Source organism: Centropristis striata, chromosome 5 (genome assembly GCF_030273125.1).
Source record: "Centropristis striata isolate RG_2023a ecotype Rhode Island chromosome 5, C.striata_1.0, whole genome shotgun sequence".
NCBI lineage: Eukaryota > Metazoa > Chordata > Actinopteri > Perciformes > Serranidae > Centropristis > Centropristis striata.
In genome coordinates, this window is record NC_081521.1 from 19541081 (window position 1) to 19559546 (window position 18466).

General features: G+C 38.2%; 1 protein-coding gene across 6 annotated transcripts in view; it reads right to left on the reverse strand.

Annotated features, from left to right (window-relative positions):
* rgs19 (regulator of G protein signaling 19) overlaps window positions 1-9491 on the reverse strand; it is a 36627-nt gene extending 27136 nt beyond the window's left edge. For 2 of the 6 annotated variants that reach the window (XM_059333137.1, XM_059333132.1), the window contains exons 1-2: window positions 9192-9491; window positions 7015-8867 (exon numbers count right to left, since the gene is read on the reverse strand). In XM_059333137.1, coding sequence (XP_059189120.1) covers window positions 7015-7071 — 57 coding nt within the window. In that variant the 5' untranslated portion in view covers window positions 7072-8867; window positions 9192-9491. Of the gene's footprint in view, window positions 1-6879; window positions 6963-7014; window positions 8871-9191 lie in introns of those variants that run through there. The other 4 variants (XM_059333135.1, XM_059333134.1, XM_059333138.1 and 1 more) reach the window with 4 other exon arrangements.
* Window positions 9492-18466: the final 8975 nt, after the last annotated feature.

An 18466-nucleotide genomic window follows, 5' to 3' on the forward strand; every position in this document is an offset into this window, starting at 1 on the left:
GGTTGGACTTCCCTGGCTCTAAGAAGGGAGCAACACTGTATATTGTTTATTTATAAGGCACTACTAAATAAACTACCATTCTACTTATCGAGCCTAGTGAACTTCAGATCTTTTAACTTTCCAACTCGTTCATATAACCCACTGGCTCTAAATATCCCTGCTATTAAAACGGAGGTTGGGAAATTCGCTTTTGTTTATTTTGCTCCTTTTAAATGGAATAATTTACTGTCACAGCTTCAGTTGGATACACTGATTCCTTTTAATCATTTTAAAGACATTCTTATTAATCTTATGATTTCTGAATGTGTATGTACTCATTGAATTTATTGTGCTTCTGTTAATTATATATTATTATGGATATGTAGTGTAATGTGTTAAAATTGTATTTGTACTGTAATCAGGGCGCCATTGGAAATGAGAGCTTGCTCTCAATTGGCCTTCCCTGAATAAATAAAGATGAAATTAAATGAAAAATGACCACTAAAGAAGAATAAAAGAAAAAGACGATTAAAAAAAAATTCAACCTCTGCATTTAACCCATCCTCTTTTACACACAAGTAAACACACCATGCAAGGAGCAGTGGGCAGCACATTACTGTGCCCGGGGGGAAAAAACCCCAAAGAGGGGTTGAAACATTACCAAATATTGGACCAAAGTATTTCTTTTGAACTCCTCTTCAAGATTGTCTTGAATTCTACATTGAAACCATGAGACAGAAATGAGTGGCAAGGCGGTTGCTCATCATGTCAATTAGTTTCAATAAGGAAAGCTAATGATGCTACCTATAGCCATTTTGGAGAAATAGAAGGGGCTAATTTAGTTTGGCCTCCAACCTAACAAGTGTGGCAGTCAAACATGACTTCAAAAGCAGATTTACAAATTCACATAAACCCAGTAAAGCAAGTATGACTGGGCTCAATATACCGCCATGAGGGGCCCCATGATTTCCCTGTACTGCTGTGATTTGATTTTAAAGGATTGTAATGTTAAGTTAAGTTAGAATTTTGAAGACGTCATTACCCAGAAATCCTGTTAAGTGTTTACAGCACTTAAAGCCAAATTTGGACTCCCCAATAGAGGTGAAGATTTGTTTAGCCTTCACTGGAAGTCGATAGTGATGGAGGAAAAAACAAATTGTGGATTACAACAAATGTCGCAATTACTTGGCTACCATGGCGCTCCAAGATGAGCCATTCCTGATTATTTTTTAACCGACATGTGGCACAGATCATATATGTATTATGAACATGTTAATGGTAATTTCATGTCGAATGGTTTTTGTTATTTTTGTCTTTTCTGCTGACAAATATGGCTTTACAAGGATCACATTTGCCATGCTAATGTATTGGTTGAGTTATATATATGAAATCTTTGTTTGAAGTGTATCAATGCTGACTCTAATGTTCCCAGGGAATCAGCAATAACAGGTTTATTAGTGCCATCCTGAGAGTTTTGTCATGTATTTACAGCTTTTGGTAATGGTAAATGGACCTGCACTTATACAGCGCTTTTCTAGTCGCTTTGCAACCACTCAAAGCGCTACACTACTGCGCTCATTCACCCGTTCACACACACATTCATACTGGTGGCAGAGGCTACCCTAAACGGTGCCACCTGCCACCATCGGGAATTCATTCACACACCGATGAACGCAGCTCGGGACCAATTTGGGGTTCAGTATCTTGCTCAAGGATACTTCAACATGTAGGCTGCCATGATCAGGGATCGAACCACCAACCCTCTCAACGACTGCTCTACCAACTGAGCCACAGCCGCCCCTTTTGCGGTCACAATGGCAGCACTTGTGTTTAAATTTCTGTTTATTGACGTTTCTGCATCAAATCATACTCTTTCCACAGCTATATGCAACTACAGAGCCCAATAATTATTTATCAAAAATAGGAGTTGTCTACAGCTTCACATGTCACTTGGAACTCCAATTTTGGTAATTTTTGGTTGAGTTCATATCATCAGAGGAATGACATGGTCGTCTTTGGGCTGAGAAAACTCTCTGACCCCTTGATGTGATCCTTTCAAAATCCCACTGGATGACCTCAAAAATGTGTGGTGGTCAAACTAAAAATAAGGTTCTTGGACAAATATTAAACATCGGGAGATCTGAGCTTTCATCAGAGATGACATGGGAATGCTATTTTTTGTGTGTGGAGTTTTATCGACTTAAAACATTAAACCCGAAACAAAGAGTGACCAGTAAAAGCACCAGAAACTCGTAGCACAAGATGATGAGGACACACTAACACACACACACACACACACACACACACACACACGTTAGAGAAGGGCAACCACATCACTACAGAAAAGGTGGACAGAATCAGACAATAAAAAGCAAAAAGAAATGGTGCACAAATCTCAAGAGAGACACAAGAAGAGAAGGCGATGACTTAAACTTAAAAAAAAAAGAGGAAGCAAGCAACAGACACAATGAAGAAAGACACAGGAAGAGGAAGTGTGTACCAACTGGCAACAAGAAGAAGGAAACAAACTTGTAGACTCCTGGTCGGGTATAAGTCATTATCTGAGAGGTGGCGTGTTTGTTAATCTCAAGGTTGGGACCCCAAATTAGCCACAGATTTCTTTTTTTGAGAGTGATAGTGTTGATCCTGTTTTCCATGGTGATGCAGTATACAACTGCAGCTTAAATAAATACCAGGTCATACAGAGGGGGAATATGTCCGTCTGTGATTTCTGAGGGTGTTTTCCCACTGAATGTGTTTGAAGCTGTTTAATCAAACTTTTCCTCCTTCAGCCTGGTTTGCTCGGTCACATGAGAAAGAGGTTTTTACACCAAAGAACTTGACTGAGACGCCTGCAGACAAATCTCACTTCTCTTTCAAGAGGATTACTTTATTTTAGAACTGTGTGTAATTCAAACCGGCTTCAAAAAAGGAACCTCAAAACACAAGGATTTACGAGGATAAAAGGAGATGAATGTTGACATTTGATAGCCAGCAGTTCCACATTGCTCGGACACACCAAACAGAAAACAGAGAAGAAATGCAAAGAGCTGTACTTTCAAATCCTGACAAGTCTGACATCTTCTTCCACCTTTATTTCTGATTTCTAAAGCACCTTCCTGTGCAGCATGTTAACCCACAGTGGCCCAGTATGATTCATGATAAGACATTTACTACACAGCGGAGTGATAAGGAGACTGAACGACAGGATCAGTTGTAAAATCCCATCTCTGCTCAAATTAAGTATACATTAACGCAACACAATCATTTCTGCTTTTCTGTGTCTCTTCCTGTGTGACTAACCGGAAGCGTTACCTTATATGGTCCTAAATAGGAATTATATATGAGTCATTTAAGTCCCAAAAGGGATATTAAAGTTATGTTTCATACTAAGGTTGTGTGTGCAACATAATGTATGTAACACAGCCACTACTGGGCTGCTGTAGAAGTAGCATGTAGGAACTTCATAGTGTCAGTTTATACATAAACATACCATCAAGTACAGCAAGGTCACTATAAACTCAAACCACAAAAACAATGGGAGAACAGTTAAGGAATCTCACTGTGATTTTCTCATCTTAACTGTCACAAATATCAGCTGAATTAATCTCTTCTGAACATGCTGAGTTTGGGGTTATCTGTGTAACATGGGTATAGAGCAAAGCCATAATCCTGTCAAAGTTTAGGGTTTTATTCCCATGGTATGAATGTATGCGCTTATGGTCCCATGAGAAACAGCAGCCACTTGACATTTTTTTCTATGTCACCTGTGACATCACTGTAGCGTTCACTGGACTTTTTTAAGACTTGAGGCAAATCAAATTGATCCAAGTTAGTAAAAATCACACCAAAAACATCACAGCTGTATGTTGCATTTTCAGCAACTATACCTTGCACCATGATTTTCAATAACTATTATAGATCTTACTTACAACTTGCCATCAGTTATTAAAAGCCAATGCATTCATTACATCACCTAATGCTGCCAGCAGCACAGACTGGCCAGAGATGACCAATCAACAACACATGCTTCTCCTGAACATTGTCATTAAATTATCAGTTACATTCAGTAAGTTACAGCAAGCACAACAACCATCTCTGGACTCACGCTACCTACATAAAAATAATCCCAATGAGTACAGAGGTGCTGATTTATGACATGGTGGCATCAGATTGATTCCCACTAACGGCAGAAACCCTGATTTGATTTATCAGAAATGGCACTAATTGCATCAGTGCATGTCATATCCCATTTTAGCTATGCATTGTTAACACATGTTCACTATTGACAGCCAATACTGTAATCAGCATGATCTTTAGACATCCTACACAGATGGAAAATATAAACACTCAACAGATCTAGCTGAATAATCATTTCTAGTAAATCAAGCAAGGGTTTATTGGTTGAGATCTTTTAAGGTTTTTAAAATAAATAAAAATATATTTCAACACTGTAGAAAAGCAAATGTCCATAGTATAGCAGACCATCAATTTGTATATCTGATATATTGCTGCAACCCTTAAAACTAAACTTATCAATGCAACACCGTTGCACAACAATGATCGTAACAGACAATGGCTCGGTGATGTCAATAACGTTTCAATGTAAGTATAAAATTCACTTTACTAGGTCATATTATTGCAGCGCGATCTGTATGATGTCCCACAAAATGTGACATGTGACAAGCGTTTTTTTTTTCACTGCCATTGTTGTACCCTACGTCATGATCGCTGTTTTGAACATGTTCATGCTACATAATGGTTAGGTTGAGCAACCACAACCACTTCTTTAAGGTTAGGGGGGAAAGGACAGAGTTAGGCTTAAAAAAAATTCCAAGACATAACTTCCGCCAACGGGACATGAACACCAGCCTACTGGTTGAAAAAGTGGGGGTTTCACCCATCCACCACCACTCCCACCCCAAGTAGGCAACCTCTTTGGCTTAACAATTTAAATCAGCAGATATTTTTTTTCGTAACCCATGCGAAATGACTTGTTTCACTGGCAGAATATGATCCATACGGTCCAATAACATTTGGAAAGTCTAGAAAAGCTATAAGATTCAATTGTTTTATTCATGTTCAAGTTAGTGAAGCACTAAACAGGAAGTAGTTGACTCAGCCAGCCAAAGATTTAGTGCGCAAGTCGTATGGGGCTACTAGATGCAGAAAAGCAGAAGATCCGGGTATTATTTATGCACTGAAGTCGAATACCAGCAAAATGACTCGATTCATTGTCCGAATTTGAGCCAGTTCGATAACACTGGGAAAGTCTGTAAGAGTAAATTGCTTTATTCACATTCAAGTAAGCGAATCGCTAAACCAGAAGTAGCTAGAAGTCTTCAGTACTAAATCTTCGGCTGGCTGAGCTGGCCATATATGTGTCCAATAGATGTGGAAGAGCAGTGAAAGATCTAGGTATTTTTTTGGGCAGAAGTTGAACTTTAATAAGCAAAGCCCCGCCTCCAACAGTGTATCCGGTTCTCTTAATATATAAGCTAGCAAACTGCTAGCTAGCGAACTAGCAAACTCGAAAACCAAAAAAACACTCAATAAGAACATCTACTGAATATGTATCACAGCTGACACCACAGGTTCTTAGCATCTTATTTTCAATTTGCGAGATAACAATTGTATCAAACAAAATTAGCTTAAAAATGTTTTTTTTTACAAGCTAGCTATGATAGCTTCTGGTTTTCAATCCAATGTTAGGCCGACAATAAGAACTTGCTATGTTTGACATTTTAAAAAAAAAAACGTAACAAAGTAAAAAAAGAGGAACAAGAACTTGTTGCAGATTTTTTGTTCAGGTTTAATTGGAGTGAATTATTTTTTTACTACATGTAGTTGTCATACATGCTAGTTGTCCTGGGCCTTGAGGACTGACCCATGTTATAACTGAACCCCCCATGACCTTTGACCCATGCTACAACTGAACCCCCATGAACATGACGGTTCCAACTGAAAAAACGGTAGGCCAACTGTCAGTTTAACTGCTGTTTTTCTTTCTAAACTCACTTATAGGACATGCCAACTGAATGAAAGAAGTATAGAAAGGAAGAATAGTAAAATAAAGTGACAAAACCATTTAAACACTTTCATTAGTTTCCTACTAAAACACTGCTTATGTGTGTTTTTTCCACGTCCTGTTTTATGTTTTAACAGCTACAGACTGAAACACCTCCTAATTAAGAAAACCGTTTAAACCTCTGAAGTCCAGGAGATTTTGGTTCAAATTTGTCAACTTCCTATGCATTAATTTCTGTTTCTGTTTAGCATCTTTTAGTCTGTCCTTACATCACATGCATGGCTCCTTTTTCTCCACACAAACTTAGCTATCAGTCAGATTTTTCATTTTATTTTAATTAAAGTATAAAGCTGACGAAAATACATTCAAAAGACACAGGTGTCTATGGAAATGTACCTTTTTTTTCTTTTCTTTTTTACCATTTATACACACAAAAACAGCAGAAAAAATAATAAATAATAAAACTACAAAACAGTCTATTTGCATGTAAATTGAAAATAGTAGTAGTTTTCATTGTAGAGAGAAAATTCACATTTTAAAAATGGTCTTGAAATATAAATGGCACACTGTGAAAGCTCCTATGATTGCACTTTCAACTGGCTTTCTCAGCTTGTCTAGCCTACATATCATATATAAATAAAGTTATTACTGTAAATAAAACATGTGTATTTCCAATAAATAGATGGACTCCAGAGGGTTAAAAGACAGAAAAAAGAGGCAAAGGGAGACAAGACGCCCGGCTCCTTCTCCTCCCCTTTCCCCCCAAAGACTGCCTGCCTGTCTGTCTGTCTGCTTCCCGGTCTTGAGAAGGAACCGAGGAGGCGAGAAAGGGAAGGAGGAAAGGAGGGAGTGAAGGAATCACGGAGACCGACCTTTTCCTCAACACCGCGGAGCGAGGAAAAGCCCCGCCGCTGACTGGAGACCAGGGAAGGGGGAAATTAAACTGAAAGCGGCACCCCTCCCCTCCCCGTGTTCAAGCTCGTCTCTGCAGCCGATCAGATACTCACAATCTTGGCATTAATAAGGTCCGGAGGGCGGTATCCGCTGCGCTTTCGGAGGCACATCCGTGTGGTTTTTCTTCCTCTGCCGCTCCGCACTGGGGGTGGGAGGGGGGGGGGGCTCGGTGCGTGGAATTTTTTATTTATTTTTCTAAATATCCTGCCGCTGTATCGGAAGAAGAAGAAGGAGTCCGCCTCCTCCCCCCTTTCTGCTGCTCTCCTCCTGCTCGGGTTTTTCCCAGAGAGAGAGAGAGATAGAGAGACACAAAGGGAGAGTGTGTGTGTATGAGAGAGAGAGATCACCGCCCTGGCGGACAGGGGTGGCAGAGCGCATGCGCGGATTCACACGTCCATCGAAGCAGGAGAGTTTTCTATAATAGAACTTTATCTTCTTTAGCATATGTATTAAATTTTATTTACACATCATCGTTTAAAGTGACGATCCATGCACCACCACTTTACGTTACCTCCATACTTTTAGATGTTTATTGATTAATTATCACTGTTGTAGGCTAATGCATAAGATAAGATTAGATAAGATATAACTTTATTCATCCCGCAGTGGGGAAATGTAGTTGTCACAGCAGCTCAAGATACAGATACATAGACATAAGAACAGAATAAGAATATAAAAAATAAGACATGCATACATTTTATCAAATTATATATACACATTTCTACTATTTGGCATTATATATATATATGTATATATATTATTGTGTTGTTTGTTTTCCTGAGAATACTTTGCATTTTACCGATATTGCTCATAGTTTTTTTCCCACACATATATGCATGTAGGACTTATAGCCATGTATATCGTTTCATGTACCCAACTTATAAATGTGCCTATAGGTTTATGTATCATGTTATGCATATTTTGAAGTTTTTATATTGTCCAGCTGTTTGTTATGTATAGAAAATACAGGTCAAATAAAGGCAATAATAAATATAAAGATACCATTCCTGCAGTTTTGACAAAACTTACTACTGCGCATATAAATAAATGCTTAAATATAGTGATTACATTGAATTAACACTAAACTATGCATCATTTAGATATTAAAAAAACACTAGTTTTGCAATTGACACTTAATAAGACAGCAGATTACTATGATATGATATGACACGTATAGAAGCGACCACAGAACAAGTTTTTTTTTAGCAATATCTTGCTTTGCATGTGCACCACAGATCATCATATCTGGCCACAAGTTGAAACCACAGGGCCCCAACGTCTCTTATCTTCTCTCCTGCTGTGGTTGTTTACTGAAGAGTTCAGTTAAGGACATTTTTAAGACTCCGGATCTCACATTAACAGCTGGATTTCTAGCATTACAATTTTTTTTACAGGAGATATTGCAATATTTACTTTGAATTAAGCAACAATGGATCAACAGGTGAACTCAGTGACCAACAAATAGCACAGGTATCTTACACCAGCAGTCCTCCATTAACCAGGGATCCTACTTTTCAGGAACATGTCCTCAAACAAATAGTAATAGACTTTTGGGTTCACCTATGAGGACTATAGGGCTCAGTGAGTGCTTCTCTAACATTTCCTAATCAGTTGATCTGACAGGTGAGGGGTCTTGATTTAAAAAAAATGCTGTCTGTATTAGTTTAATACTGAAACTGAACAACTCAAGTATAACAAAACAAGAGGCATGTCAGTGTAATTTCACCAGGGTGAAACCTGGCCTATACCTAGCCTACCAAGCCTAGAAAATCTGTGCTTGACACAGAAGTCTTGTATGATATCTTTATTTTATTTTCCAATCATGTTAAAATTATTCATCATTTTCATAGTTTAAATCTATAATTAGCAGAGTTTTACAGGAGAGTTGGTGTGTCTTTATGAGTGACTGCTTCAAGTGATGTGAAAAGACCAAGAGCAACAGGAGGGGGCGCCATACACCAAGCAGAGAGAGAGAGAGAGAGAGAGAGAGAGAGAGAGAGAGAGAGAGAGAGAGAGAGAGGGAGAGAGGGAGAGAGGGAGAGAGAGGGAGAGAGATGGAGGAAGAGAGGGGGGGGAGAGGGGGAGAGAGACACAATCAAGCAAACATGATCAAAATATGATTTTCATAATAATAGATTTTTCCCTGTAGATACATGCATTAGACCCTATTCATTCTAATAATATCACCTGCTTGAATATTGTTTGTGTAAATCCCACATGATATACATACCTGATACTTACAGTAGCACACAGAAGCAGTCCTCAGTTATAAATACAATGTCCGGCAGTGAAAAAGTCATGTGTCACACAGACACTGAAGTTCTCCCTGCATCTTATATATATACACACAAACACACACACACACACACACACCGAATTATGGCTTTCTTTCCCAGTCTAATAGCTCTCAGTGTGCTGGAACCAGTGATATTCCAGCTGCCTGTAATGTGGAAGATAATCAGGGTGTGGAGGAAGTTTAAAGAAACACCCAGCAGCTGAGTTTAAATCTCTTCCTTCCCTCCAGCCGAGTTCCCCCTGTTGGCACACACATACGGTCGCTGACACTGAACGGGGTTGGCCTCAGTCTCCACCAGCGCACGTTATCAGCGCTTAACCTTTGATCGGTTACACAATTCTGAATCCTATCTGGTGGCACAAATCTCCTCTGATATGTGAAAGGGGTGTGAAAGTCTTATCAAATGCATTTCCACTGCCTAAAGCCTATCAGCTGCTTTGTGTGTAGGTGGCATTCATGAAAACATTTAGGGAGGCCCTGGTGTGTGTGTGTGTTAACCTCACTCATACAATAACACAACATAGTGGAACTATAGACACAATTTTAATAATTTCATGAATGTTAATGTGTACTATATGCTCAAATAATGCTGGAAAGAATAGAAAACACATAGCTGGCTTTGCTGTTTCCATGAATAACACCTTCCACTTGTTGCATGTCCTGTGCAGTGCTTCTTGTCACCACAGGGGGGCACTAAAGCTGCATATCAAATCGTTGCTACACAGCATTTTGACATTATGCAGATGGTCTATTTTTTTGCAGACACTGATACTGTACTGACCAACAGTTGCATTCAAGATGCTCCAAACACCCTGCTCCAAACATTTGATTTGTCCTCAAAGAACCTTTACTGAGAGAAGTTTGTGTTATTTTCATAAACGTATGATGCAGAGAAGATAGACTGAGCCTGTCTACTCTGATTCACTTTCACATTACTGGGCACCACAACCTCAATGCTGCCGATGACACTATAATCTTACAGTGATTAGTTTCACTGCAGAAATTAAGGCGTAATTGCTTCGCCTCAGGGCAGCAACTAGTGATTTTTGAGTGAACGCTGAGTGTTTCACATTGAGTTTCATGTCAAGTTAATTTCTCTTTTCATCGTAAAGGACGTCACAGAGAAGGAGCCCGGCGAGTCAACAAAACAACATTCTGAATCAAATGAAAGGAAGGAAACACAAACCGACAGAGAGCAATTTTATAAAGCAAAGTAGAATTTAATAAAGTCTGGATCACAGCAATCCAACACAAATATATATATATTTTTTCAGCAAGAAAGCAGACTATTCAGTAACAAATCAATGGTTAGTATAAAATGAGACACAAAAAAAGGCAGAAAGATGGAGTTATAGCGACAACGACAGCAGGCCTGAAATAGCATGATTCACCTCCAGTCACCATATTAAATAAAATTGCCTTGCATTACAAGCTGGATATGTAAATGGATTTGGTTAATTTAATCATCCTGTTGTGTGCCAGGTCAAGCCGACCCATTTAACAGTTTAAAATAAATACCCTTTCCAGCATAAAACATTTTTGCAGGGTTTAATTATAGAGATGGGACGTTCACTGTGTTATTTGTAATTTCACACTACATTTATGTTCAGCCAGCTCTGTTGAGCTTCAGTGAGAACAGAAGCTAAAAAATATCAAAATGACACAGAAAGTGATGTTTTCTTCTTCAAGTGGGAGGTCAAACATCATCCTCTCTCTGCAACCGTCAGAGAAACTGAATTCAGAAGAGTTTGTTTTTCTCACCTGCAGATTTTGACAGGTTGAAGTTTGACTCAGGAGGAGGAAGTGAAACCTCCACACATGTCTGCAAAACAGGAAACACAAACACACACCCACACAGTTTACAGTTTTATCATAACATGCTCCTTCACTCCTCTCTGCTGTTTCCCAAAGTGTTCTATAGTGTCTTAATTACTTTTTGTTTACCTTAATAATCGTGTATTTCTGTTGCTCCTGCTGTGCTAAATATGTTTTCTGTGGCACAACTGAATGCTGCAATCAGAAAGTCCCCTGTTGAGTTTGGAAAACTGGAGTAAAGTGAATGGATTTAAATTGTTCACATTAGAAGCAGCCACACTCACACCTGTACAGGGTGAAATAATAGAGATAAGCCATAATAACCCAATAAAAGAAAACCTCATATTCCAATGTACTTACCCATTTAAGAAAATAGCATTTAAAGCCTGATTTTTGAAGGAGAATACAGCAGCAAGGTTAGTAATGTTTCTGTAATACTTATTCATGATTTGATGGGATGCCGGCACAGAGTATCTGAAGGGGCGTATTTTTAATTCAACTTTACAATACAACCACATTAGCAAACTAAAAACTTCGGAACAAGCCTGGTTTTTGAAGTAGAATACAGCAACAAGGTTAGTCTGCTAAATGACATTGTAGATTGCAGATTGTAGAAGCTTCATCAAAAAAAAATTGTCAGGAAATGGGTCACCGGCTTAATAACAGTTCTGCAGGTAATATACTTATTGTTCTCAACAAATATGTTCTAAAAAACCCGAACTGTACACTTCCTGCCCAGCAAAGAAAACAGCGCAGAGAGAGAAAATAAAGAAGTGTCTGCTAAATAAAGTGGAGAAGAGCATTGTGTTTTTCTAACCAGCTGGTTGAGACCAAAACAGAACTACAAAGAAACTTGATGTTGTACTTGTATTCATTATGTAGTCAGAAACAGAATATTAATTTTGATCTATGGTTGCTGGATTGTTTTCCTCGTTAACTCGACAGGATGATATTATATTGATGATATTAGGACTTCTGCTGCCCCCTAGTGAGAAAACTCAAAAATTAAATGAATGCAGCTGTGCATGTAAATCTTTGCACTTTGATTTTCCCTTCTGATGCACAACATGGGTCAAAAGTAACCCTAAAGTATATAACTTTGTTTATACATTTGGGTGTTATGCATTTGTTTACTCAACATGTCACAAATTCTTCAACAAAATCATTTTTAGCCTTTTTTAAATGTGCAACATGGGTCAAAAATTCCCCGGGGGTATTCTCAGTGGAATTTGATAGAAACCTTTCATTCACCTTTTATTTATTTATTTTTTTGCATATTTGCTATAAGGAAACTAGAAAAGCATCCTCAAGGGCACTTTATCATTTTTATCCAAGCAACAACATCTGGCTGCAAAAAGAAGTCACGGGAAAATGACCCTACTTATGACTTGAATGATTACATCAGTTTATGGTCTCAATCGTTAGTTTTAAGTCTTCTTCAATACAACATGATGTTAATTTCTTAAACTATGGTGCCATTTAGAGCGATTTAGGGCGGGAATACCTTGTGATTGACAGGTTGAAACCGCAGCGCAAGATGTGTTTTCGTCTTTGAACTTTTACCCTTTCACAGTGTGCTCTCAGTTCATCAAAGGGCACTGGAACATTTTTAGACCAAGATCTGAGATGACAGGAAAGTTAGTATGTGGTGATGTAAGAGTGCAGCTACAAGTTGTGGATCTAGAGTCAGATTCATGCACATTCCTGTACTTCAGGCGTAGGCACAGCTGTACTAACACCTCTACTGGATTCATGTACGCACATGTACAGTCGACACAGCAAAGCACCCACTCATATATATTAATTATAGATGCAGGTTTACATAAGATGTCTTTTGATCATGCAGATGAAAGCCTGGCGATCTCTGGGAACTCACAACAGAAACTCTTGAAACTCTTTAAAGCTAAAAAATGTACAGAAATGCACAATGTGTCAGATATCATTCAGACCAATCAATCATGATCAATCGTATGGATCATCGGTCACTGTAGACACGTTTTACAGAATGGACTTTTTTTTATTTTTTAAAAAGGGGCAATATTCAGGTCAGCAAGAAGGAAGATATATCCGTGTGTTCATCTTTCATGAAATTGAGTTTAACATATTTTATCCAAATGCTTCACATTACAACTGGATTATCCATAACTAACATCTACCATCACACTGACAAACTGTCAAACTCTCTGTGTGAGAGTCAGTTCTTCTAACAGTACAACTGGTAGAGACAGAGCTTTTCTGTCTGAAGGTTTGGAGTCCAAAACCCACTTAGATTGTTTGTGTTTTCCTTCTGTCAACCACAGACTGCAAAATAATGGACATAGTGACCATGACGTCACCCGTTGGTTTGTGGCCTGTTTGAGGCATCGAGTTAGGTGTTACACTCGTAGCCATCTTTTGTCCCCATCTTGTTTCTCGAAACGGGGAGCAGATCATATTTGGACTGTGGAGGAGCGAGAGGGATCTGACGACACTGCACTACACTCCTCTCTACACCTCAACCTGACTGAGAGAAGCTGCTGCTAATTCATGTTAGCATTAACTGGAGCATTAACTGGGATGTTAATTTTGGCTAGCAAAAAAATCCAAAACAAAATGTACGTTACTTACCTCAGAAAAATGAACAGCGAGTCCTTGGAGTATCTGTTAGTCCAACCAAACGCTGAGCAAGAATTTTTTAATGAACAAAATGTTCCAATAAACTGTCATTAAATGAAAATACAGTGTGAAAGAGTCAAAGCTATGAGACGAAACCGGACTGAAACATGGACAATGACAAACAAGTTCACGGCTGGATACCATAGACATGATAAATATAATAATCTTTATTATGTCTATGCTGGATACGCATTGCTTTTCTTCCCTCCCGTTCTCTCCTGATGACGGCTCACCTTGTTAGTGACCTGTCAATCAAAGGTAGCCACGCCCCAAATCATGATTCTTTATCTTCTATTTTCTTTTAAATGGGGCCATTATTTGTATTATTAACATCAAATTGTCTTGAAGAAGATTTTTTACTAGCGATTGAGACCATAGTGTTGTCCTAAAAAAAATTCGAAGTTTTGTATTGAAATGAATGGACCCAAATGCTTCTGCAACCTTCGTCAGCGCCCCCTGCTGCAATGTTTAGTAAAATGCAGCTTATGGCACTTCATGGTTTGCTGTCAACCCTAAATTCTTAGAAAGTTTGACATTTAACACAATAGTTAAAGGTCACATGATCACCTGCATAGTCAGTTGCAGAATAAAACACTGCAGATAATGTGAAGTTATAACAAAAGAAGCCAAAATACTCGTCACATTAGCTGATTTGCGAGGCTAGCTATCTTGACACATGCATGTTTCTTTTTCGCTGGGCGATGATGGAAATTCTGAAATTTCCCAGTTGAAATTGACGTAAAACCTTCCTGAAGGGCTTTTGGAGTCAGGAGTTTACAAAAGAGTTCCTTGTCTCACTTTAAAGTGCAAACATTTTACAATAATTTTCCAAAGCAAACTTTACAGACTTTAGACTGGAACATGTTTTCTATTGTAAACTATCAGTGGGTGGCAGTAGTTCAGTCTGTAGGGAGTCCAGCCTAAACTCAAACTGTCAGATTTTTATTTTTTTTTGCCATTTGGCCCAGCCCTAGATGCTGTTATGAAACTATAATCAAAGTATCTTTTGATTTGTCTGCAGAGTTTTGGGGGCTGAAGTGTCTCGAGGGTTGAAGGTGAAAACCGCAGACGTGGCCGATCTGGACAGGATTAACATCAGCACTGCAGAAATGAAATTACCTGACCTCCCCTGCAGACACTAATCCCGTCTGAAAGGAGTTTATGATGTGGCACAAAGTGACACATCAGATCACTGACGTCAGAGCAGCTTCTTTGAGAGGACCCATAGAGTGTTGTATGTCAGTGTAATGTCAGTACCACAGCTTCCCCATGTTTGGGACATAAAACAAGGCATTATAGGATTTGGTTGCAGTTTTGCAGAATTTCTTGAATACAAATTGGAATTAACTGGAATTTATATATATACATAAACACTTTTCCAAGTGTCATAAATACTGGGATAAAATGGATCTCCACATGCTATACATATTTAACTATTGTCATGTTTCCAACCTCTCCTGTCCACTCCTCTCAGCTCTGTGTAAACAGATTTTCAGTGAATATTTGTCACATGACCGTTGGTCTCAGAAGAATCAATCATGTCTTCACAGTGTCTCTGAGGAGCAGAATTTAATGTTTTTAACAGGATCTGGTTATGACAAACTGTTTATTTTTGGCAATGTTTTAAATGACACATAGAATAAAGTGATTCTGACTGAAATATCACAATTTTGAGCCTCGTTTTGGTTACTTTTTCTAACAGACACTTTCTTACCTATGAAACCCAGAAAGTTCAAATTTTTACAATAATACCTGTTATTACAGTTTCCGTCTATGACAAACGGTGTATTTTAATGAAGATGTGATTTTAAAACTTTTTCTACTGTTTGAACTTTCAGGGAAAATGTATTTTTGCTTATAAGACAACCTTTGCTATCATATACAGTATCTGTTAACTGTGCATAATAAACTTGATCCCCTATGGTGATAAAGGCAGCATGGCTGACATAAGGAATATGTATATGTATTAAATGCAAATAAACCAATCTACATCTGAGTATCAATTTCGCAGGTTGAAGTGAAGATGTGCCATGACTGTGAATTGAAAAGCAACTCTCTAAAATGTCAGCTGTTCTGCTGACCAAAACATTCCTGCTATATCACCATGAATTATTATTATTATTATTATCTTGGAGGGAATTCATAACATGAGGTTTTGTAAAAAATTCCTCATCAAATAGAGGAGAATGGAAGTCATTAAAATGTCTAAATTCTCTGCATCAATATGTGCAAAACACATTTTCTTACTATTTACAAGTACATTTACAAACAGTACAGAAATACAAATTCAAAATACAGATAATAGGCAAGAAAAATAAATAAATAGTATTTAAAATGACCAAAGCTAAAAACAGTTACAGACAGTTGCGGGAAAGTCCGCAATCAAGCTATGAAATTGAAAAAAATGTTAAGGGCGTATTGTCAGTTGAAGATCATTCCAGGACACCGGGGTATTAAAACAAAGGGCTGACTGCCCATGTTCAGTAAGCACATGGGTAACTGTGAGAGTAAACAAATAATTTGTTCGTGTCAAGTAGTGTCCATGATTCAAATAAAGAGTTCTTGTTAAGTATGGATACTTTTCCGGTATTGGCCTTAAAGATAAACAGGTACCAATGTTTCTTTCGAGTGTTTGCCAGAGATTTTGGGGTTCATTTAGGATTTCTAATGTTAGGTTTCACCCTCATTTACATGACATAATGCCAGAGACTTTCATTTATTACTAAATAATGTTCAGTATGTGCCGGACAAACCAATAAAGGAGGACTTCTGTTTATCTTTCTGTCTCCTGTCTGTCACACCTGAACATGAATAACTCGGAGCAGTCTTACCGTAGAGAGACACACTAAGCTAAGTGCCATCAGTGCGACCCACTCTGAGCAAATCATTGTGTGTGTGTGTTTTCATCATCAGGTCTCAGCTTTAAATCGATGTCAGTCCTTTTTTGATCCTCCGTCCTCCATTATCTCTTCCAGTTGTCTCAGGAGAGAGAGAGAGAGAGAGAGAGAGAGAGAGAGAGAGAGAGAGAGAAGGTGTGTGGGGGTAAGAGAGTTAGAGGAAATAGAGACACAGAGAGAAAAAGTTAATTACTGTGGCAGACGAGACAGGCAATGGAGTTAGTTGCCAAAAGTGGAAGAACCTAATGAATGGAGTGTTTCAGCCAAATCCCACAGATCAGATCTTGGATAACTAGTTCACTAAAATCTGTACACTACCGATCAAAAGTTAAGGGTCACTTAGAAATGTCCTAGAATTTTTTAAAGATGAAAATAACAGACATACAGTGTAGACATTGTTAATGTGGCAAATTACTATTAAAACTGGAAATGGCGGATTTTCTTATGGAATATCTACAGGTATATCTCAATAAATAAGAATATCATAGAAAAGTTTATTTAAGTCAGTAATTCAATTCAAAAAGTGGTCTTAATTTATTTAATTTCTTCTAATTATAATGATTATGGCTTACATTTAATGAAGACCTTAAATTCAGTGTCTCAAAAAATGTTAATATTACAAAAGACCAATTTTAAAAAGTAGGTTTAATATGGAAATGTTGGCCTCTGAAAAGTATGTCCATATACACTCAATACTTGGTTGGGGCTATTTAACTTGAACTACTGGAAATGGACTTTTCCATCATATCCTAATGTATTGAGATGCACCTGTATTATATATTATCAGCAACCATCACTCCTGTGTTCCAGTGTCACATTATTCAGGCTCATTGATCATTAAAACACCTGAGCATTATGTTAACACAGCTGAAAACTGTTTTGTGCTGATTTGAGAAGCAATAAAATGATCCTTCCTCAGGCTGGTTGAGTATCTAGAGGTAAAGTTGGAGATTTGTACATGTTAAAATTATTATTTCTACCCTTTGTCGATGTCTTTACTATATTTTCGATTCATTTTGTAACTCATTTCATGAATAAAACTGTTTATTTTCATGGGAAACAACACATACATTTTATGGGTGACCCCACATTTTTTGAGCGCTAGGGTACTTAATGTACTACTTTCAGATGTAAAAACCTTCTCTGATTAAGAAAATCACCATGAAAACATTCACAAAGAGCTGTTGTAAGTTGCTTTGTGGGATAACAATGTCAACCACATATCCCACATACAAACCTCCATCTCAGCATTAACTTAAAGCTGCATTAATCACATTTTGGCCACTAGGGGGAAAACACAGCCAAACCTAATCAGCGCTCTACTCCTCTTCCTGTAAAGGTTACACACAGAATGCTAGTTGCACTAGGCTGAAGAAGTGTGTTTAACTAACAGAACATGATTGAGAGACAGCTGTAAGCTTGCATTAGCTGTTTACTGTTGTGGCAATTTTGACAACTGCACTAAGTTAATGGGTGAGCTGGCCAAACACAAGGCACTCAATACTCTGTTGTACTGTGAAAGAGCCATTCGGGATTGTGCGGTGTAAGAATTACGAATGTGCTAATAAAACTTGTTGAACAAAGTCCCGTACACCGCTCGACTTATATCTGTTGTATTTCCCAACATTGATTCTTCAGTAAGTCTCAATGTGGTCCTGTCTTCCTCCCCTATACATCGCATCAGGACAGAGACCACTGGTCTACATGTTCCCCTCTCTCATGGTGTTATCAGAGTTAAGTTCACAGAGCGAGTTCCCACAATGCCTTGCGTCTTGAATATCAAGTAGGTCACCGCCTACTTCATGTCCCACCATGCAGGAAACACCAAATTTCCTTCACACT